The 19901-nt window shown below is 39.8% G+C and overlaps 1 protein-coding gene across 1 annotated transcript in view; it reads left to right on the top strand.

The window, feature by feature from the left end:
• The window catches only part of ercc6 (excision repair cross-complementation group 6), a 55467-nt gene that overhangs the window by 22810 nt on the left and 12756 nt on the right, over positions 1-19901 (top strand). Inside the window, exons 6-15 of the mRNA XM_052041641.1 lie at positions 1393-1527; positions 3504-3662; positions 4542-4677; positions 6734-6904; positions 12899-13075; positions 14449-14565; positions 18109-18204; positions 18665-18883; positions 19492-19602; positions 19730-19849. Coding sequence (XP_051897601.1) covers positions 1393-1527; positions 3504-3662; positions 4542-4677; positions 6734-6904; positions 12899-13075; positions 14449-14565; positions 18109-18204; positions 18665-18883; positions 19492-19602; positions 19730-19849 — 1441 coding nt within the window. The remainder of the gene's footprint in view (positions 1-1392; positions 1528-3503; positions 3663-4541; positions 4678-6733; positions 6905-12898; positions 13076-14448; positions 14566-18108; positions 18205-18664; positions 18884-19491; positions 19603-19729; positions 19850-19901) is intronic.

Genomic DNA, 19901 nt, shown 5'->3' with positions numbered 1-19901 from the left:
GGACTGGGGGTCACAGTCTCAAAATGTCAAAGATGAAAAAAAACTTCTTCCCCTGGATGGTAGTGATTCTTAGGATTTTTGTACTTAAGATTGTGGAGATTCATTCACTGAGAATATTCATGAGACAAATCAATAGATTTTTGAATATTATTGGATCAAGATGTTCTGCAGGGAACTGACACCCAAGTAGAAGTTCAACCATAATCTTATTGAACAGCAAGGGGCCAAATGGCTATTTCTATTTCTTCTGTTCTTCCTTTTTTCATGTTTATTTGTACTTTGGCTATCTGTAGCTCGCCTGTTTTCTCCTTGCATTTGTCATGTATCACTTTTCATCCATTGTGCTTGGTTTCTGCACTCAAAAGTAAACTTTTACAAAAACTGCTTGGTGTCGAGCTCCTAATTCATGCATATAGTATATTGCAAAAAAGATTGTGGACTTGCTGCACAATACCAATGTCACAAGCACAGGCTGTGATAAAGAGGCAGGAGTAAAGAAAGAGAATTCAATGCAACCCCCGCGCCCGCACCCCCCCCCCCCAAACCCCAGCAACAACTGCTTCAGTAAAGTTAAAATAAATGAGGCCCTTATTAGGAATGTATCTTTGAGCTAATGCAATAAGAAATCATATTACCTGTCTGTCCCAGCAGGGAGCAACAGAATCTGCTCTGCAGGGAAAGCATGAGGATTAGCAACCTTTGCAGCGCACAACAGCTTGTTCAGTGCTGTCTGGAAACTGCTGTTCGAATTCAACTTGTTGATCGGCCAAGGTTTTTTCTCAGATGTCATTATGTATTGTGTTTTACCTTTCATCATATCCTATTTGTACATAGGTGTCAGAATCGCATCCTGAGAATCTTCAAAAGGGTTTGAACCCTGAAGTCATGAGTAACAAAAATGCTACGTTAAGTAGCACTGTTGATGTTTTGTATTGCCTGTTTTTTGAGGCAATAGGTCTTTAATTGCCAGAACAGTTTGAGCTTTGAAATAACATATTACTGGGTAGGAATAATTTAATAGATTTAAATTAGCAGTGATCTATGAAAGACGTACATTTATATACTATCTTAATAATCTCAGATGTCTAGAAGCATTTTGCAATCAGCAAAGTGTGGGAGATGTGGCAACCACAGTGAGCAAAGCAAGCTCTCTCACACACAGTTCTGGCAACTTTGGTTACGGGATTATATATTGGTCAGTTAGACCAAGCTGCTTGCAGAACTGGAGGAGCCATGGTGAAATGGAGAAGCTGCAGAGGAACAGTGGAGTTCTCTGTTTAACACTTGACCCTCTCAGCAGCATGATGTGCCATTAACTGAAAAAAAGCTTGGCTACTTTGTCATGTTCTAGGCGTTTCCTGTATTAATGTGACCCAATTTGTCTTCACACAGGAAGTGGAAAACGAAACGACTGGTAGAAAAGGAGAAGCGCCGAGCCAGTGGAGAAGCTGCTGCATCAGATGAAAGTGATGCAGAGTTTGATGAGGGGTTCAAGGTGCCAGGCTTCTTCTGGAGAAAGCTATATAAGTATGTAAAACTATGGAAAGGATGATTAGAATGAAAAGGATTCATAAATTTCTGTATCTCTGGAGGCAGTATTAAAATGTAGACGTTGGTGGGGCGAGAATGAAGTGGGGCATGGTTGGCGGGAGTGGTTATGCATCTTTCAAGATCTGGAAATGCTGCTTCATGTGGATTTCCTCTGTCTATGGATAAGCAAAATAAGCAGCTGTAAAAGAAAATGACTCGTATGGTCTTGAGTTTTTGGTTAATGTGGGAATGTAAAACAAATTAATTGTTAAAACTGGCAGACTATATGTTTACTTTATTGGAGTTATAGAGTCATTGCCACTGAATTACATTTTAGTTAATTGGTTTGCACATGTGCTTATTTCCTATTGGCTTTGGCCAAGTAGCAAGACTAAATAATGTAGACATTTCCATCTTGGTGGAGGCAGCTTTCAATGGAATCAGTTTATGTTGATGTAGGAAAGAGCAATGCAGACTTTCTTATTTTCCTCGATCATTTTATTGACCATTGGTGCAATTAATAACCATTTTTGAGTGAATCAAAAATGGATCATTCTGCATCTAGCAAATTAGTAGTAAAATTCAATACCTACTTAAAATCCATTAATGTATAGTTTGCAAAATATCTTTGTTCGTAAACTGTTACAGGATTTATTGTTTACTTTAAAATATTGGCAAAATCACAAGAGTCACAACACAGGAGACTCAGCCTATAGAGTCAGTACGGGCTTGTCTAAGAGCAATCTAGCTATTGCCTCTCCCCTTGTTCCTGAAAATTCTTTCCTTTCAGACGCTTTTCCAACTCCCTTTATGAAAACTATAATTGAATTACCCTTCACAACTGCCCTGGCAGTACATTCCGGACCCTAATCACTCACTTGTTTAAAACAAAAATATTTTTTCTTAGTGTCACTTTTAATTCTTTTCCCAATCACTTTCGTTCTGTTTCTCTAGTTCTTGACCCCTCTGCCAGTGGTGACAGTTTCTCTCTGTCTATTCTGTCTATATCCTTCATGATTTTAAATACTTCTATCAGATCTCCTCACAACTGCTAATGTTCCAAAGAGAACAACCCCAGCTTCTTCAGGCTATTCTCATTACTCGTCCCTCATTTCTGAATCATTTTGGTAAATCTCTTCCGTACCTTGTGCAAAGCCTACATGCCTTTCCTTAAACGTGGCACTGACAACTGGGCACAACACACCAGTTGTGGCCAAGTCATTGTTTTGAAAGATTCATTATCACATCCTTGACCTTGTGCTCTGTAGCTTTGTTTATAAACCCAAGGGCACCCACTGCTTTTTCAGCCATTTTCTCAACCTGCCTCACCACTTCCAACGAGCTATGCATGTATACCCCAATATCTGTTGGTGTGCCCCCTTCTGGAATTCTGCTTTCTAATTATATCACCACCTCTCATTTTTCCTGTCAAAAGGCAACTCTTCTCATTTCTTAACATTAAATTTAATCTGACATCTGCCCATTCACCTTTATCTCCTTGAAGTCTATTACTGTGCTGCTCACATTTCATTACGCCTCAACGTTCTATGCCATCTGCAGATTCGGAAATGGTACTCTGTACACCCAAATCTAACCATTATTCAACCACTATATTTATTCTCAAACCAACCACTAGGGAACTGCACTGCACACTTTCCTCAAGTCCAACAAACAATCTTCAACCACTGCCCTCTATTTCCTGTTACTCAGCCAATTTTCCATCCATGCTGCTACTGGCCCTATAAATGTGTAACAAAGTTATCTGTAAAGTGGTTCGTAAAATCAATTATGCTTTCAATCATTTTTTACTTAGCGTCACGGCATCACTATTGTATAATGAGTTAAAATTGCTAAATTAAGACACAATTACGATTATTATTTCTGGTTTTGAATTGAGTTGGAGATTATTTTGCTGCTAATGACTCATTTATAAATGCTTTCCGTTATGTTCTGCAAAATTTTGCTGCTGCCAGGTATCAGCAGACAGGTGTGAGGTGGCTGTGGGAATTGCACTGTCAGCAAGCAGGGGGAATTCTGGGAGACGAAATGGGACTGGGCAAGACCATCCAGATAATTGCCTTTTTGGCAAGCCTGAGCTACAGCAAGATAAGGACACGAGGCTCAAATTACAGGCAAGTGCCCCTCTGCAGACTGTCAGTCTGTGTAGCTCAATTAATATTTCATCATTTGTATTGCTGTTGTAGGAATGACTCGTGAATTTTTAATGACATTTCAATTACAATATTCCTTTAATTCTTTTAGTAGGACCATCAAAGGGAATTTTTACGAGATGTAGGAGCTGAGGGCAAGGGAAATTAAACATGTAACACATTTAATGAATGGCAAAACATTGAAACTTCATTTTGCAGAAGAGAAACACATGATGCCATGGGTCGATAAATGTATACAGTTACCCTTCTCAATAGGGTTTGTTTGCAAACTCACTTGTGCCTCAATATCAATATTTTGTGTAAACTGAATTTTAAATCAAGTATATAAAAAGTTATCTTACTTTATTAAATCTAGTATTAAAATCTCCTTTGGCAGCATTCCATGTACACAGCTTTTACGTAGTAATGAATATCTTTGGATGCTGTCACTCAGTGCTTAAAAGATGCTATTATGCAGATGTACTTTTCTGCCCCTGAGGACTTGCACCTCTTTGTTTTTCTCTTGTACACTGTTGGTTTAACACAAGGATTATACTTTGTGGTGTCCTGGAACATGCGGGCTTTTGTAAGACAGAATTTTTTTTCTCATATCAAAACCTATTGAAATTTACTGTTTGCTTGTTTTAGATTTCCAGCATCTGTAGTTTTTTCATTTTCACTATTGATATTTACTGTTGTGTATAACTTCCAGGCAACTAGAATATACCTAATTTAGAAGATTGTTTTATTATTGATTGTCAATTATAATCAACAATATTGATTACTATTTTTTGTCATGTTCAATTAGTGACATGTGAATATATTAAAGTTGATGTTTCCTTTTTTTCCTTTGAATTGAAGGTATAAGGGCTTGGGGCCTGTGGTTATTGTCTGCCCAGCAACAGTGATCCACCAGTGGGTAAAAGAATTCCATACTTGGTGGCCGCCATTCAGAGTGGCAGTTCTTCATGAAACAGGTTCTTTTACCAACAGGAAGGTAAGTATTTGGGGAAGCTGGTGTCATGGTATTGCATTGAGATGTTCGTGAATGAAAGAAGGTCCTGGCAGAGTTTTGATTAGGAAATTGTGATACAAGTACAATATGATAGAAATTGGTTAATATTAAAATCTGCTGATATTCTTATATCGGTCTGTTTTATAAATGTATTCACTTCAACAATCACATTAGTTCAAACATTTGTGAACAAGAGAAGCGAAGAAATTTATAGTAAAGTATCCTCAAAAGTAAAGTGATCTTTTAGGATGTGCTCCTATCCATATCACAGCACACACATTATTTAGAAAATGATTGATTTTTGTGAATTTAATGAACTTACACTCAGTAGTATGTTGACTTTTTAATAAATGCCAATATTGTAATGCAGATTCCATGCACAGGATTATGGTATTTACTGTTTAGCATGCAGTTTTATGATTGTCATCTTACATAATTTCCTGACGTATTTGAAGATAAAAAATATTCAATACAACACCAATATGTATATTTAGTTAATTTTGGTTATCAGAGTTAACAAGTTCCAGCTAAAGATACTGGAATCTTTGAAATGACTTGGGACAAAAGAGTTAGATGGGTGCATTCAAGGTTAATCTGATATGTTCGTTTTCTGGTCCTCATGGCAGTAGGTTGAGATACCAAGTAACGTTATCTTTTATTTCTGCACGGTTTGCTACATAGATTACATTCATTAGAATGTTTAACATTTAGAAAGTAATAGGTATCCATGGCGAGCTACAAAATCAATGTATTTTAATATAAGCTTAGAGAAGGTTAAAACGAAAATATCTCCCTGCAGAATCTTACCTCCCAATTCCTATTCAACAATCTATTATTTGTATCTTTCTAAATTTATTTGTTTCATATTAGAAAGGATTTAAGGAAGGTTAATAATTTGATGCATTATTTTTATTCAATGAGGAGAGTACTGCCACACAGTGCTCCCAGCTATCTAGTAATATACTTTTTAAATATTTGACCTGGTAGAAAATTGACATTTTCTTTGTTACAGACAGAATACTTGAAAACTTTTTACTTCTCTTGATATCTTTCTATTTTCAAGTTAGTGTCAACAGTACTGAAATATGGAAACCAGTTATGATTTGTTAGGTATCTGCAGTTCAACAGCTTTTAATAGCATGAGTTTAAGTGATGAAATCCAAGTTCTGCAGATAATTATTAATTGAAAGCATTTCCTTCTGCCAGTGAAGCATTCACAACATTTTGCTGATTTAATGTCGTCTTTGTATATATGGATCATTTGCCAATCTGATTGATTTTAATAACTGGAAATGAGGTAATGTTCTGGGGATGACATGCTAATCATTTGTTTCTCAAAAAAATAAAACCCTTCTGTACTTTCTGCAATGATGAGAATGCTCAATCTCCAGCTTTAGTGTTTAGCAGTGCAGAAAATGAAAAAAAAAGGTTTTTTTTCATTTGTTCTGTACATTATTAAGAGCTTGACAAAGACCAGGCTTTTTACTTTGACATGGAGCATCTTCACTCATGTTGTTTTCCCCTGTCAGCACAAGACCTTGTTTATTTAAAAATTTTGCTTGAAGGAAGTTTAAATTAATTACAGGTTCAGCAATTCATGTCTGTGAACCTCCTTTGCTCTGTTCACTGTGAATGGCCTTCATGCACTGCATTTGAGTTCTGTTTTGCTGGTATCTGACAGTGTGATTTATGGCTGCTGTTTTCAAACAGTCCACTGTTTGCCCTCTAGGAGGGATTGGTCTCCAGAGCATCAATAATAACAGCACCACTTTCACAAAATGTCTTTTAATGATGGAAGAACTGTGTTCATTGAGTTAGGCTAATTGCAGGCATCGTTTATTAATTGCAAAAACTAGGAGAGGTTACATATTTTACAACCACTTAATTTGAAATCACGGGAGATGATTTGAGAATTAGATCTGCTGATGGAGGTCTTAGTACACTTTATAATGATTTTTGTTAGCATTCCGTACATGCAATATAGACAGCATCACTATATATGTTATTGCAATCACAGCTATGTATTTTGATCTTGCAGGAGAGGCTCATTCATGAAATTGTAGCATGCAATGGTATTCTGATCACCTCTTATTCCTACATCCGGATCATGCAGGAGTCGATTGCACACTACCATTGGCATTATATAATTCTGGATGAGGGGCACAAAATCCGAAACCCAAATGCTGCAGTTACTGTTGCGTGTAAACAGGTATCATAGTTATAATGTTACCTTTTCTTATAGTTTGGGTATGGACAGCACAGATCAGACAACGTGTTGCTCATCGTAAGTGGTTATGTTTATAATTAAATGACTTGCTAAGCTTCTTTAGATGATGTTATGAGTTGACCACATGCTGTTGATTACATTGACAGGTCAGCAGACCAGGACAGATTTGTCTAGTTTATGAACAGAAATACCAAGAAGAGGCAAACCATTGGCTAGATCCAATATGTTTTGGCAGTAAGCTAGGGGCTAGATTGCTTCCTTGATGGTAGTGTGAGAAGGAATATTTAAAAAAAAACTTGAGTCAACATTAAACTGAACACAGCTTAGATATATAGCTCTGTTAATGTACAAAGCATCCCAAGGTGCTTCACAATGCATAAAGAATTCAACAAATAAAATCTTGGTCTTAACATTTAGATCACTCTGTTGCCTCACACCAGCCTCACCATTGAATCCAGATCTCCACAATATTTGGCTTTTGTGTTTCCAATTAATTAAAGGATTGGATTGAATTCTGTGGTAGGAGAGTTGGGAAACTTGGCAGATGCTAAATCAAAAAGATAGGAACTGTAGAAGTTTATAAATGCATGTATTAGGAAGGAAGTTCTTACAGTATTGTTGAGGCAGCCCATTGTTACCCACTATAGTGGTGAGTGTTGGGGTATCTGTAAAATAAATTCTGGGTATCGAAAGTGCAGCAGAGAATATAAATCTGGAAGTTGGGCTGAAATATCAGAATGATTTGAACATGAGGACCAAATGTTGCACTCAGTTATTGTGCAACAGGCAGTTCATTGATGATGTGGGTAATGGATCATTTAGAACTTTGCTGCACATGAGACAGTCCAGGACAAGTTAGGAGTTGTGGAGATGGATGATAAGGGCTTCATTAGTGCTGGTGGTGGGTTAAACACCAAAGCCAGCTAGCATTAATCAATCTTGATTCCTAGAATATGGGAGTTAAACTAAACTTCGTATGAGAGAGTATAGGGCATCTGTCTCAGGGCAGGTGTCCCAAACGCAAAGTGTGAAAGGAAAGGACTAACTTCTGCAAAGAAATTTAGACAGGTTAATTGAATAGACCAAAAAAAAGCTGTATTGTTAGAGGGAATGAGGGTCTGTCCACTTTGGGTGCTAAGAGAGATCTGGGTGTCATAAGTACAAGAAGTATAGCAGGTCAGGTCTCCTCCAATTTTATTTTAATTTCAAAAATAGACTTTATTCGTGATCAAAAATTATGTACACAGGAAGAAGCAGTGCAAGAAACAAAACCTTAACATTCATGGTTGTTACATTCAGTAGTATAAACTTTAGAGAAAAACACAAACAAACCCTTATGTGGCTCCCTTAGGTGATATCCCTTTCATTGTTCTAGGGGCTTCCCCACCCAACTCTGTCCCTCCATATGCGGTAGCAGAAGGAGCCTATCCTGTGGTCCTTCCCCAAAGAGCTTTTGCGTTGGCTGCACTGAGCTTCAGTGCACCCCTCAGCACGTACTCCTACAGCCTGGACTGTGCCAGTCTGCAGCATTCCCTTACAGTTACCTCTGTGTGCTGAAAGGCCAACAAGTTTCAGGCATACCAAAGGGTGTCCTTCACCAAGTTGATGACCTTCCAGCGGCACTTGATGTCTGTCTCGGTGTGTGTCCCCGGGAACAGCCGGTAGATCAGAGGGTCCTGTTACACAGCTGCTGGGGATGAACCAGGACACGGACCCTTGCATCTGGCTCCACACCCTCTGAGCAAATCCACAGTCTGCAAAGAGGTGGGTGACTGTTTCTTCCCCACTGCAGCCATCCCAAGGGCAGCGTACATTGGGGATGATGTGTCGTCTGTAGGGGAAAGCTCTGACGGGAAGGGCACCTCTCACAGCTAGCCAAGCGAGGTCTTGGTGCTTGTTGGTCAAATCTAGTGATGAGGCGTTCTGCCATATGGTTTGGACCGTTTGCTCAGGGAATCACCCACAGAATCCATAGTGTCCCCGTCCCGCAGTGTCTGCAGGATATTCTGCGCTGACCACTCCCTGATGGACTGTGGTCAATGGTGTTTACTGGGAAGAACTCTTCCACAAAGGACAGGTGGGGCGGCAATGTCCAGCTGACTGGGGCGCTGCATGGTAGAGGGGCCAGGCCTATCTTCCACAACACCAGGGACAGGTAGAACCTCAGTATGTAGTGACACTCGGTGCCCACGTACTTTGGATCCACACACCGACTGATACCGCCACATATGAAGGTGGTGACCAGCATGAGGGTAATGTTAGATACACTTTTGCCTGCATTCTCAGGGGACTTGCCAATTCTTGTTACATACCTCAGCCCCTCCGAACCATGTCCCCAGCACCTTCAGGTAGTTGGACCTGACGGTGAAGGGGACATTGGATTGGTCGGGCCAGTTGCCAAAGAGCATGGCCTCGCTCTTCCTGCGGTTGACTCTGGCCCCCGATGCCAACTCAAACTGGTCGCAGATGCTGATCAATCTGCGAACTGACCATGGATCCGAGCAGAAGATGGCGACATTGTCCATGTATAGAGAGGTTTTTGCTTGTGTGTCTCCACTGCCTGCAATGTCACTCCTCTTATACTCTCGTCCTTCGTAATGGATTTGGCAAAGGGCTCTATGCATTACACAAACAAGATAGGGGAGATTGGGCAACCCTGCCTGACTCCAGACTGGGGAAACTATCTTCCACCCATTGATTTGAATTGCACTCCGGATATCTGTGTAGAGCAGTTGAATCCATTTTCTGATTCCCTCCCCAAAACCCATTTTGGAGAGCACATTCATCATGTACGTCTGTGATATGCTGTTGAAGGCCTTCTCCCTGGTCCAAGCTGACCAGGCAGGCATCCACTCCTCTGTCCTGCACATAGGCAATGGTATCCTTCAGCAGCGCAAGGCTGTCAGAGATTTTCCTGCCAGGTACAGCACAGGTTTCGTCTGGATGGATCATCTGCCCCAGAGCAGACTTGACCTGGTTGGGAATGGCCTTGGACAGGATCTTATAATCCACATTCAGCAGTGAAATAGGTCTCCAATTCCTGACGTCCTCCCTCTCCCCCTTCTGCTTGTTGATGAGGGTGATAGTGCCCTTCCTCATGGAGTCTGACATGCTGCCAGCCAGAAGCATAGTGTTTTACACTTCCAGCTGGTCCGGGCCCATCCTATCCCACAGAGCCGTGTACAACTCAGCTGGTAAGCTGACGCTTCTGGAAGTTTTATTCATGCCAAGGGAACAGATGGAGCCAGTCACCTCCTCTAGGGACAGTGGCTGATCCAGACTCTCCCACTTACTGTTGTCTAGCACCTCCGTTATAGAGGTCAGGAAATCTTGGGTGCTGTCTGTGGTCTTAATGTGATACAGACTGGCATAAAAGGATCTGCAGATCCTCAGTATGTCTGTCTGTGAGGATGTTACTGGGCTGTCCTCTTCCTTAGAGCTGTGGATGACAGAGCTCCCCCGTGAACTTTTCAGAAGAAGAAGCATGAACATGTCTCATCCTGCTCCACAAAGTGGACCCTGGATCTGAAGATGATTTTGGAGGATCCTAAGGCAAAGAGCGCAGTTTACCAACTCTTCACCTCTAGGAGTTCCTCTCTCACATCCATCCCCCTCGACTGCAGAAGGAGGAGTTGCTACAAGTCTGTCTGGAGATGGCACAATTCCCTCTGACTCTGTCTTGAGGATGAAGAACCTCTTGATGTTCTCTTTGGTTGCCTCCCACCAGTGAATCAGAGAATCAGATAGGGGCTTTACGGTTCTCCAACTTGTGTAGTCCCTTCTTAGTTTTTTGATGTTCTCTGGGGTCAGCAGCTTGACATTCAACTTCCATACCCCACTGCCTGCCTTCTGGCCCTCCTATAGGTGACAGGAGGCACAAAGGAGATGGTGGTCAGAGAAGAACACTGGTGCATCTGACCATGACTGCCTTCTATGTGAAGAGGAGGTCTGTCCGGGACCATACTGAGCTGCCCAGTCCGGTCCAGGTATATTGCGGCTGTGCTCCGCCTGCAGGGGTGCTGGAGGCGTCGCACAACTTTGCATCTTTAACCATCTCCATCAGGAGTCTAGGGCTGCTGTCCACTCTCCTGTCAGCACTGCTGGATTGTCCAGCCGCCAGGACAACTGGTAGGGATGTCGCCAGCAGCAGTGGAAGCTGCTGGAGGACAGCTAGCTGTTCGCTCAGCATGGGCAAGGCCTACACATTAATTAGCCAGAGAGGAGTGTTACAGTACATTACATCAGCCTCAAGGAACTGCGCCCCCACCACCTCTGACTTCAGTGATAGAAAAGTTACCTCTGCGCTGCAGAATCCTCAGGCCAGATGCGTGACTATCATTTCCCCCCAACCCCCACCACCACCTAGGGGCCGCCGTCATGACCACCTTCGATAGTTACGGAGGTGTGGCAGCCCACACTCCTGTAGAAAAATCACATGTGTCTTGACCTTGGCAAGGTATTTCAAGGCGTTAGCACATCGCACGGTGCTCTTCACACTGCACACATTTAGAGATGCCAGTTTTATTTCCATAGTTATTTCAGGTTTGAGGATCACAAATACAGTACATTGCCAATCAGCCTGAGCCCTCAGGCCCACGGCCTTGGTGAACTGCCTCACTGTTTTTAGGCTTAGGTACTAGGAATGGTCCTCCCCAGGGTGTGGCGATGCTGGTGGTATCACTGGAGGGAGATCAGACCTCTGGCTCTGATTGTTCTGTACCCTCCATCTCTCAGAGCTGGGGTGTGTTGGACGCTGTGCTACTACCAGTCTCCTGGAGCTGAGGGTGGAAGGCTGAATTTCGTCCTCCTCCATATTTGTCTATAGTCTCCCCTCCTCTTCATCCCCTCCATTTTGGCACTTCCTCTGCCTGTGCCGTTTGTTGCTTCATCAACAAGGAGAGGTTACTGGCATCTGTCTGTTGCATTGCCCTTTTTTTCCCATTACATTTACTCTCAGCAGCCTTTTGTCTCTTGGGTGGTGTCTTTTGGGACCTTTTCACCACCTGCCATTCCCCATCTTGTCCCTCTGCCCTCCCCTCTTCCATTGACTCCTCTTGGGGAGGGGCTGGGGGGGGCTTGAGGCTGGGATTTAGGAGCTTGAGGCAGTTGGCCTTTCCTCAGTCTGAGTCTCAATCTCAGTCTCTGCTGGGGACTCTGCACTCTCCCCTAATTATCCTAGAGTTTAAATTTACTCAGCAATTTCAGAGAACAGTTAAAATTCAACCCTATTGCTCTTGGGTCTGGTCTGGAGTCAGATGTAGGTCAGACCAAGTAAGGATGGCAGATTTCCCTTCTGTAAAACACATTAGTGTTTTTAAGACAAGTGCGTAGTTTCATGGTTACTATTCCCAATAATATTCTTTAATTCCTGATTAATTCATTAATTGAATTTAAATATCTCAGCTGCTATGGTGAGAATTGAATTTGCATGTCCAGATCGTTATATTCTAGGAACATAACCAGTATGTTGCTATAATCAGGATTCTATGATAGCTAATTATAAAATACTTACAGAAAGAGAAGTAAAATGATGGGAAAGATAATTAGTGCATATTAAAGATAATCAAAAGCATTTATTATAGTTGGATATATAAAAAGTGAATGAGATCCCCTCTTTGTTTGCAGCTGAAGAAATCCCATGACTTAATATTGTTTGAACTATCCTGATATCTTTCTTAAAAGAATCTTTGTGAACTTAATTTTGGCATTGCTTTATTGAATCATAAGAGCTTTTAATGTAGATAAATATTTAAAGAGATGTATTTGATCTGAGTTTCACAGTGGTCTTGCACTCAGTGCTGTTAATGGATACTACTTGCCTAAGAGTAGCAAAATTAAACTGTAGTCACAGTATTTTTATACTGCAGAGCTATAAATTTTATTTTATAGAGAGCTTGAAGCAACTGTGTGAAGTCAATCAACAGCAACAAGTTTGGGGGAAAATGTTGATTCCATAAATTGTGTTTATTTTTGCAGTTCCGGACTCCACATCGAATTATCCTGTCTGGTTCACCAATGCAGAATAACCTGAAGGAGCTCTGGTCCTTGTTTGACTTTATTTTTCCAGGAAAGCTTGGAACATTGCAAGTCTTTATGGAGCAGTTTTCTGTCCCTATCACAATGGGAGGTTATCAGAATGCTTCCCCTGTTCAGGTACCCGTCAGCAAGGCTGCTTTCCATATAGTGTAATGAATAAGAGATTCATTTTTTGGATGCAAATCAACCATCTATGTATTTGCAACCTTTCCTAATTTAGAGTTGCTGTTTACACATTAAATCCTAATCATATTAAGGGAATGGAAGCCTGTTATTAATACATGCATGACTTTTGAACGCTACACCCAGTAGTCATAGTTTAAAAAGACAAGCAAAAGAGGAACTTGAAGCTAAAAAAGGAACTGGAAAGACAGAACCAAAAGTAAGAAAACAGCTTTCAAATGGGAAGGAGGGAAAAGGTGGGATGGAAGTCAGATAGACGGTCCACCTTTACTATTCCACAGTAAAATTGGTGGTTAAATATCTCCCAATGTGTCTACATTTTAAGATGCTGGCTATACCTTTATTTTCCCCCATTACAGTAAATATGTGAAGCTATTTGTCCTTGCCATCAGAATGTGAGGCTATTTACCCTTGCCAGTATTTGGTAGTTACAGATATATTGATGATGTATTTTGTTTGGGAATGGTGAATTATATTTTATTTGCATAATAAAAACATTGTTTACAATAACACTTGCATTAATTAAGTAGGTATCCAAATTGTATTATAGTTACCCACCCTCTTCATCCAACAGCTCCATTACTTTGCCATATGTTCTGTAAACTAAAAACAGCACTCTGTTTGTGTAATGATATTTTCTCTTTTAAGCTTGCTTTTGTTGCATCAAGCGGACACTAATCTTTCTGTATAATGTAGCTTCTTATTGGCCCCCTGCAGGTTTCCTTTTGATCTTTGGACCACTTAGATTAGTGATAAATGACATTTGGGCTGAGATAGGATTAGACACAAAGATAACGTACCATGATGAAAGGTCCATTTCCCTGAGGGAAGGGCTTGCGCAGCTAATAAAACTTCCATTTCATGTCCTCTTGAGAGCTCTGAACTATACCCTGTTTTTAAGCCTTAAACCATTAAATATAGAACCAAATATCAGTATAATGGAGCATTGATACAATTAAAAATTAAATATAAAAACCACATTTGCCACTAGAAGGATTAACACAAATTGAAGATTATTATAGTTAATAGCTGTATTGTGGTATTAATTACCTTACTTGCATTATTTCTCAGTTTTATCTAACAGAATAAACATACAAGAGGAGTTGTCAGTCAATTCTTAATGTGTTCTAAAATGTGTGTATTATGGACATTATGTCTAAGGGCTCTATTAAATGCTGATGAAGGTTTAATTTTAAAACAGACTTCTGCTTTAACTACTCTTGTGAATGTATCCCTGATAGTTTGTAATTTATTACTAGAACTTTGAAGTATATAACACTAAATTGTTATTCTGCACTTTTTCCCAGGTACAAACTGCCTACAAGTGTGCCTGTGTTTTACGGGACACTATAAATCCCTATTTGCTGCGAAGAATAAAAGCAGATGTAAAAATGAATCTGGCATTACCAGATAAGAGTGAACAGGTGAGTGCAGTACGGGAGCTTTAGCACTCAAAGTAAATTTCTACTTAGCAGTTTATAATTTAACTATCCAAGTTCTGTTACATGACAGCACATTGTATTCTGTATTCTTACTCAATCGCAGAATAAATTGTAGTGTATCTGAACCAGAACTTCCTGCCTTTGGCAGGGGGGTACAGGCCAATTATCGTACCTATCATTGCCTTAGTTCAGATTGTTTGACAGCAGAGACCAGGGAATGCACCTGGGAACTTGTTGATTTGTTAAGACTCAACTGCTGCACTCTTTGTGCATTTACCCACGGAGTTATTGAGAGTTGCACGTTTCGTAATGAAAAGATTGATTCTTTTTGAATCACTTTTGGGGATGCATTAGTAACAGCTGCACCATTTTATTTCTGAAGTTAAAGGTGAATATAATTTGTATGAATTCTTGTTCTCAATGAGACAAGAGTCCCGCATGATAGCTGGTTTGCTTAGAAAGCAAATGAACAAAATATGAGGGGTGACCTCCAAAGCTTCACTGGTCCCTCTCCTTTGGAGCTTGGTGTGACAGTAGTTGCATTAAATATTAAAATGCCATCATGAGGCACAGCAGGGGTGATACATACAAGATAACAAAGATTTCAGTCATACAAAACTAAGAGCACTTCACATCTGTGGACGCAGATGCTGATTGTGTTTTTTTTAAATTGCGCCCTATAAATTTTTAATTACCTATATAAGTTAATGCTGAATTAAAAAGGAAGTGTATCATTTTTAATTTTATCCCAATAAATTTAATGACTATTTTACAATTATATTTACGAATATTTTACATTTAATTCATTAATTAGCAGTCTGTCTTGTGGCTTGCTATAAAATACATAGCATGCATAAATTGTAAGCAGTTTAATGTTTTCTTTCCAAAAGAGTTGGCAATAACATATCCCAGCAAAGGTGTATGTGGTGAAGAGAAACTAGTGATTAATTTAAAAGCAGAACTAATCACAAAGTGGAATATTCATCAATAATACACAACACTTTATTGTTGTACTACTGCATTATACCATAGATATAACATCATCACTTCATATAAAGATATGAATAATTCCTGAAGCACGTTGCTCGCTCTTATTTTGGTTGTCTTCCCTCTCTAGTGGTCTAGGACGCCACTATTCTTTAAAGGCAGAGTCCCGAATTGTGCTTGGGCATTGCTGGTACTGGCTCCCTTGTATTCCTTTAGCAATTCTTTAAAATCTTTCTAAGTATATATTAGAGATAGTGAAGAGTTGGGTTGTTACCAGCAGCTAATTATGTTACAGTCTATTGAAGGAATTTTACTTTCATTAGTGACGATTTTTTGAAATCATCAGGAAAAACTTCAAGATCCTCAAATCCCAGCACTGACTGCTTTTCATTTTTTGGCAATGAGATGCCTTTTTTTCTATCCCATCTCCCTTTGCAGTTAGTTTTGTTATTTTGTAAGCTTTATCCCTGAGACAGGGCTTGGGGGAAAAAAATCTAATATTAGCATTTCAGATGCATTTATTCTCCATATTGTTAGCCATGGTTTGCTGCAAAAGTCGTAACTCCATCAGGTTTACACTGTAAACCTTCATGTTGGCACAGTGCGTGTACTGAGAAAACAAGTTATTGAAGTATCTTAGTATTAGAAAATAATTCCCTTTGCAATGGAAAGGATTTTTGGTCCTTGTGTAGTGGGTCCATGTTTTCTCAGTCCTCGAGTTAATATCTTATTGATCGATGGTGGATGAGCTTTTGCATACCTACTTGCACACACAGCTGATTCATGTAATGTGCCTTGCACTATATTAATCCTTACGTCACAGGGAATGGTGCAGTTGGCAGGGATTCCGTACTGCGCAACTGAGCCAAGAAAATTTCCATTGTATTTGCTTCCCCACCTCGTCCCAGGTCTATTTAAGATAGTAATATTATCCTTTTATGTATGATTACTGTATTCTAGATTTATGGGAGGATTGATAACCCAGTGGAAATACTGTGAATCATGTTACCTTGCTGTTCCATTTCTTCTGGGCTTCCTGTTACTTGAGTGGTAGTATCTAATCTATTGTACAGGATGCAGCCATTACTGGCAAGCCCAGCATTTATGGTCCTTATGAGAGTAATGGAGTGCTGACTTCCTGAATTCTGCAGTCCTTCTGACGGTGGTCCCACAGTGTTGTGGGATAGAGTCCCAAGAGTTAGACCAACAATGATGAATGAATAGAAGGTGCATGACAGAGGGGTACCTGCAGCTGATGTTCACATGCACTTGCTGCCCTTGTTCTTGTTGGCTCTAAAGTCATATATCGGGAAGTAAAATTGGAAAAGCCCAGCTGAGTAGCCATAATGCATTAGGTAAACAGTACACACTACAGCCATGTGTGCAGATGGTAGAGGGACTGAATGTTTAGTGTGTGCATGAGCCCTGACTCTTAATAGGACACATTTACAAACCTCAATAATCTGGATCTTACGATAAGATTACATGCCCCACAAGTTAATTGGGTTTATTCTGTATTCTTTGATGTCTATTGTATGGTTATTCACTATTGAAAAATAAGGATTTTATTCATTCATAGATGTAAAATATATTTATAACAAGCTACTTCCAGATGCTGTTGTTATTTTTTCTTTAAGTGTGGAGACAGGAAAATAGATATGTTCGTAGCTGAGACCTCCAATAAAATACCAAAGGAATTATCTGTTGTAAACGTGACCCAAAATTCATACCTTGTGTTACTGTGTTTCTTTTTGTATGTTGTATGTTGCCTCTACACTGTCAAGGAGATGAGAGTGAGATTCTTATTGCTACAGTATGATCTAAGCAGCTTGGCAGTAAGCTGTTGTTTGATCAATAAGACCATTTGGTTTGAAGGGCACTGATCATGCAGGTTATCTTTTTCCATTACATGTATATAATCTCTGTGTCTCACTGTCTGAATTTGTGCTTGTTCTGTAATCTGTTAATTTACCACGAATAGACTCATGAAGTGATACAGCATGGAAGCAGGCCCTGTGGCCCACTGAATCCATGCCGACTGTGGATCACCCATTTCTCACAATCCTACATCAGTTCTTTTTTGTATACACTCCTCACGTTCTCATTAACTCTCCTCAGATTCAACCACTCACCTACACACCAAGGCAACTTACAATGGCCAATTAACCTACCGACCCACATGTCTTTGGATGTGGGAGGAAAATGGAGTGCCTGGATGAAACCCACACAGTCACAAAGAGAATGTACCAACTCCACACAGATGGCACCTGAGGTCTAGATTGAACCTGGGTCTCATGCTGTGACTCCAATAACTATGCCATCCAGTTTAAAACAGAACATGTTTGAAGTCTAAACTTTGTCGTACAAGTGTGACATTTTATAGATTGCATGACACAATTTAAGCAGTTGTGCTATCAGGAAATAGATGCAGGTTCACAGAATTTTTTATTCTGAAATATCAATGCCAAATAACACCGTTGTCCTAATGAACGCTTTAACGAGAAATGTTTCAAACTGACGGGAGCCCTTTTTTTGTAGGTGCTGTTCTGTCGCTTAACTGAAGAGCAGCGTGAGGTCTATCAAAGTTTTATAGATTCCAAGGAGGTCTATCAGATTCTCAACGGAGAAATGCAGGTCTGGTTTGCTGTTACTTTATATTCGTCAAGGAAGCTTGGTCCCAATTCAGGGAGTGGGTGGAGTAGGGACTAGTACCTACTACTGAAACAATGATGAACTCTTTAGCATGAATATGAATCCTTGAGTGGTTACAGAGGATAAAAAATTGAGCTTAAAGTGTTTGCTGAGTAATTAAGATTCCATTCTGTTCTTTGACGTAGAAATTGCTTGTTATCATTGATGGAATACCTGTACAGTCCAAATACATCACGTCCACTCACTCACAATCTTCAGTTTTGGTACCAAGATTTCTTGCCCATGCATGTTCTCATGTCTTCATGACATCTCAGTCAGTGGTAATAAACCTAATTCTGATTCTATATACAAACATGTCATAGTTTAAACAGTAGAGCAAATGGGCGTGCTGCTAAGCAGTCTTTCTCTTTCTCTCCCCACACCCTCACCCTATCTAACATAGGTATTCCCTGGCCTGATAGCTCTCAGGAAGATCTGCAATCACCCAGATCTCTTTTCAGGTGGCCCCAAGATTCTGAAGGGTGTGCCTGATGAACACCTGACTGAAGAAGAGCATTTTGGATATTGGAAGCGCTCTGGAAAAATGATCGTAGTCGATGCTTTGCTAAAACTGTGGTACAAACAAGGACATCGAGTGTTGCTCTTTTCACAGTCACGGCAGGTCAGATTTAAGGATGTTTTGGCAAATCCACTTACTGCCTCTTCCTACCTAACATAAAAGAGTGCCAGGTGTCCATAACACCAATAGTTTTTATCCTATTTTAAAATTCAGTGTTTGTTTAGTGCAAACTACATTTAATGCTAACTTCCTCCACATCTTGGTGCATTGTATGCAAACCTTTAATAGATCCATTAAAATAATGCTAAGTTACATTATATTTGTAAGGTTATGTGTTTTGTATATAATCAAACGCTTCATTATATAGCTGTATCAGAACTGATAGTGACAGATAATGTTGCTTCAAAAAGATTTTGACATATTTTCAACTGGAGAATAACTGAACAATATTCAGTTCATTCGGTTTGAGTTTAAGATAAAAACAGCTTTTGAAATAAAATTAGTTTGTACACCTATTGCACTACTTTCATTACAGTTTATGTATTCCTGGTGCAAATAATAGAATTGTAGTCTATACTCAATATATGTGGCAACTTGAGCATGTTCTGTTATAAATGTGTATGTTCATTTCTGGATATCTTAGAAAGTATTTCCATAAAGATACACTTCCATGTGCTAGATAAACACTTTTTTCCTTTTCTGTGCACTAGATGCTGGACATCCTGGAGCTGTTTATACGAAATCTAGGCTATTCTTATCTTAAAATGGATGGATCAACAACAATTGCTTCTAGACAGCCACTCATTTCTAAATTCAATGAGGTAGAAGCTACGCAGAATATTGCAGTACTTGTTTATGTTACATCAATGCTTTTTTATTCTTGCTGTTTGCCGTGCGTGTAGAATATTTACTGCTTTTTGAAAAAACAGATGTGTTTTTGTGTTACAGAATTCTTCCATATTTGTCTTCCTTCTAACCACTCGTGTTGGTGGTTTGGGAGTTAACTTGACTGGAGCAAACAGAGTTATTATCTATGACCCTGATTGGAACCCAAGTACTGACACACAGGTGAGCCCTTTTCATTTTATATCAGAGCAAACAGTGCTGAATAGATACTGTA

Source organism: Pristis pectinata, chromosome 30 (genome assembly GCF_009764475.1).
Source record: "Pristis pectinata isolate sPriPec2 chromosome 30, sPriPec2.1.pri, whole genome shotgun sequence".
Lineage (NCBI taxonomy): Eukaryota > Metazoa > Chordata > Chondrichthyes > Rhinopristiformes > Pristidae > Pristis > Pristis pectinata.
The sequence above is the reverse complement of the archived record's forward strand: the minus strand, read 5'-3'. Positions and strand labels throughout refer to the sequence as shown.